Source organism: Sipha flava, unplaced genomic scaffold (assembly GCF_003268045.1).
Source record: "Sipha flava isolate LNK unplaced genomic scaffold, YSA_version1 48977_pilon_pilon, whole genome shotgun sequence".
In the NCBI taxonomy this organism is placed as follows: domain Eukaryota; kingdom Metazoa; phylum Arthropoda; class Insecta; order Hemiptera; family Aphididae; genus Sipha; species Sipha flava.
Genome location: NW_020273305.1, coordinates 17677 through 21169, shown reverse-complemented (window position 1 = coordinate 21169; position 3493 = coordinate 17677). Strand labels below are relative to the sequence as shown.

Genomic DNA, 3493 nt, shown 5'->3' with positions numbered 1-3493 from the left:
CTCCGTGAGGAGATCCTTCGATGAATTCCAGAATGTCCTGGAAAACGAATTTGGCTATTCACAAGGCTAGATTAAGTACCTATTGGGCCCTGGGGCTGATATTTTATAATAGTCCTTTTGACAAAACATGATTTACAAAGCCCCTCGCTACGCTCGCAGAATAATACATTTTTTAAACTATTTCACAATTGTCAATTACATTATAAAATTAATAGGTATTTAAAATTTATGTCTATAAAACTACTAATTTTAGTATGATAAAAACTGTGTATTGGTTTAAATTTTTTGGGTTTCGAGGCTACCCTTCCGACTAGACCCTCTCCCACCATTAATCCGGACTTGGCTATTGATGATAATTATTAAATCGTTTAAAAAAAAACTATAATGACCGACAATTCAGTAAATGTACATTTATAACACATCAATTAAAAATATTTATGTATCGCAACAACCTAATTCTTTCAACTCGTTTCACAAAGCCTACCTAGTACATAAATATTCCTTATACAAAAAAAAACCCTGCATTAAATCTTACGTGTATGCACTTATTTAATTTTTATTTTTATGAAAATTATTATGTTTTCAATTTTTTTAACGTTTACAAAATATAAGTACAATTGGTATAAGCTAAAATATTATGTTGCACATTTTAACTACTGTAATTAAATCTAATTAAACAACTAGACTAGTCTCATGAATGAAGTATAATATTCAGATCATAATAATTTCAGAATTGGTTTTATAAATTGATGAAAGAGTTAGTTGGCTGTTTTGAGATTTTATATAACTAAAAATAATTAAACTATTGAAATATAATGAAGGGTAACTAATAATAATTAAACAGAAAATAAGACGATTGGATAAAAATAAGTGGTGGCTTTAGATTGAGGAATTGGAATAATACGAAGGAAAGATCAGGATAAAAAAAGACGTTGAGATAAATAAAATATTTTTATTATTATAATTGAATTCGGTATTACCCGAAGCTAATGATGGTGAGTTGGATATAATTTGTTATAAGATTGGAAATATACGACTTGATGAATTCAAAGAAGTTTTACGATTGTTTTTTTAAGTTTGAATGAGCGATTCAGGATCAGAATCGTGGTTTAGACTCAAAGAAGTTTTCATTTTGGAAGTACTGAGCTTCTGCCCAGCGGGTGAATCGCCACCTGAAGACGACGGCATAATAAACTGATTATCAAACGATATTAATCGAAACAATTTTCGGAAAAAAAACTGTATACGCATATTTAACAATAATATTTGTACCAGTAACAGTGGCGCAACCAGTGGGGAGGTCTCCGGGTCCGGACCCCAACCATGAAGAACAGTGTCGTATCTTTCTAAAATAACGAAAATGTTTGACAAAATAGAATTGATTCGAAGATTGATTTAAGAAATTCCAAATCCAAAAGAAGACTCAATGGATTAGCTGCTCTCAATGTCGACTAAAAAGTCAGTGTAATACCCGAGGATGTAATAGAACATCCAAGCCAGTGGTTCCCAAACTTTTACAATTACGGAACCCTTAAAAAATAGTGTTTCGCAGAACCCTAATGTTTATAATTCCAATTCCACTCAATTTTATTAAAAAAACAAAAAAAAAATAGGAAAACCAATACTCTAAAAAAATGTTTTAATGATACTGTTAATATTGTTAATGATTACTCTTTATTTAAATTAGTTTAAAACACAATTTTTATATATAACATAAAATAATATTTCTTCCAATTATAATATAAAATAAGTTTCTGAATAATCACATATATCTAGCGGAACCCTTAGCATTGTCCCACGGAACCCTAAGGATTCATGGAACACACATTTAGAAACGTTGATTTAAGCTGTACATTGATTAGATTTCAATTTATAATTTTGTGGGTAATTTTTTATATATAATCCCTATTTTTTAGAAAATATTTATTTTATTTATAAAATTATATACATTTTAATTTTATTTTTCACAATTAATTCAATGTTACATTATAATTACAATATTTACATTGATCAAACAATAAAATAATATTTAAATTTGCTAGCTACATTAAAATAATTATATTTTTGGAACCCCTAAGTGAGTCTTATAAGTGGCGTTCACTATATTTCAAGTATACGTTTCGAAAACAAAAAGAAACAATGAAACGTTCGCGGCCAATGCGTGAATATGCATCAGACATTTTGATTAGAATACACTTACTTTTGGTATCCCTTTGGGTTGGGCGAGGTGTATGCCGCCGATTTGCACGATGTCTTGCGTCAACGGCCGAGCGGGCTCGGTGATGAAATGGGTGTTGGTGAACGTCAACGACGGTTTGACGAGATCGACCCGGTCGAACGGTTGAGGATTGGACAGCCTTTGCCGGCGTTCAGCGTACCACTTTTTTAACGAACAGTGAACGGTCAGCAGTGTGTTGGTTAGGCGTTCGGTGAACGTTTTGGGCACGCCGTGACTAGACAGGACATGTGCGACGACCGCGGGATTGGGGACGTGACCGAAAAACGAGCGTTCCAAGTAGGTGAGGATCGGGGACGACACGACGTAAATCATCGGGACACGTAGCTCTGTGGCCACGTATGACACGCACTCGGACATCATCGGCGAGATGACGACCACGTCGAAGCCGGCCGAGGAACCGCGGCCGTTGCGCAGGATATCCGTCATTCGAGGATGTTGAAAAATCGTCTCGCAACTATCCCGAGTGACGTTCACTAATATGGGCATCAGTTTCGAAATGGTATTCCAAACCTTGGTGAGACCAACGTCCAGACCTACGCCGCCCTGCATGACGCCTTCGTGCACGTGCACCTCGGTGTAGCGGTCCCGGTCGCCGTCCAAGATCGGTGTGAACACGGTGACGTTGTGCCCGCGGTCGGTCAGCGCGCGCAGTATCGCGCTCATCACGTTCCATTGGCTCTTTCTGGGTACGGTCTGTACCGCCAACACGTTCATCGCCTCCGCCGTCGCATCCGGTGCCGGTACCAGGACCGCTACGCTCAACAACGTGGCGTACACCGCTGCTGCTGAACCACGGCCCGGTGACATGGTGATGGATTCGATTACTCCGTTGGTCGAAGGTAATCAAAACGACAGCAACACAACGTCAAACACTCCAACGATCATACATCGTCCGGCCGAACCACGAGAGTAGTACTACGTACTGGTACTAGTACAACGAGAGTACTAGCACTGTTCGACTTTGACTTTAACACGTTATTAAAAATGATTACCTATCTATTAACAACACTGTCCGTGTTTCAATCACGTGCTTTTATGCAAAAAAATGTACTCATTAGTATTAGTACGAACCGTGACCTTCAAACTTATCGAGTGAACGACTAATAATTTTTTTCGTTTAGCTTTTACGAGTGTTTCGATTTTTAACAACACGCAAACTCAGTGGCCTATTACAGGGATGTTCTAGTGGTTGTGAAACACTCCACAATTTTTTTTTCTTTGAGCATTTTTTATTCCACTAATAACAATTATTAC

The 3493-nt window shown here is 37.0% G+C and overlaps 1 protein-coding gene across 1 annotated transcript; it reads right to left on the bottom strand.

Annotated features, from left to right (window-relative positions):
* Positions 1–4: 4 nt before the first annotated feature.
* On the bottom strand, positions 5–3209 carry LOC112690000 (UDP-glucuronosyltransferase 2A3-like; the record flags this gene model as incomplete). The annotated part of the gene is made up of 2 exons (XM_025563895.1): positions 2201–3209; positions 5–37 (listed from the first exon to the last, which is right to left on the bottom strand). Coding segments are annotated over exons 1-2 (879 nt in total), but the record flags the coding sequence as incomplete, so codon positions are not given.
* Between the last annotated feature and the right edge of the window lie 284 nt (positions 3210–3493).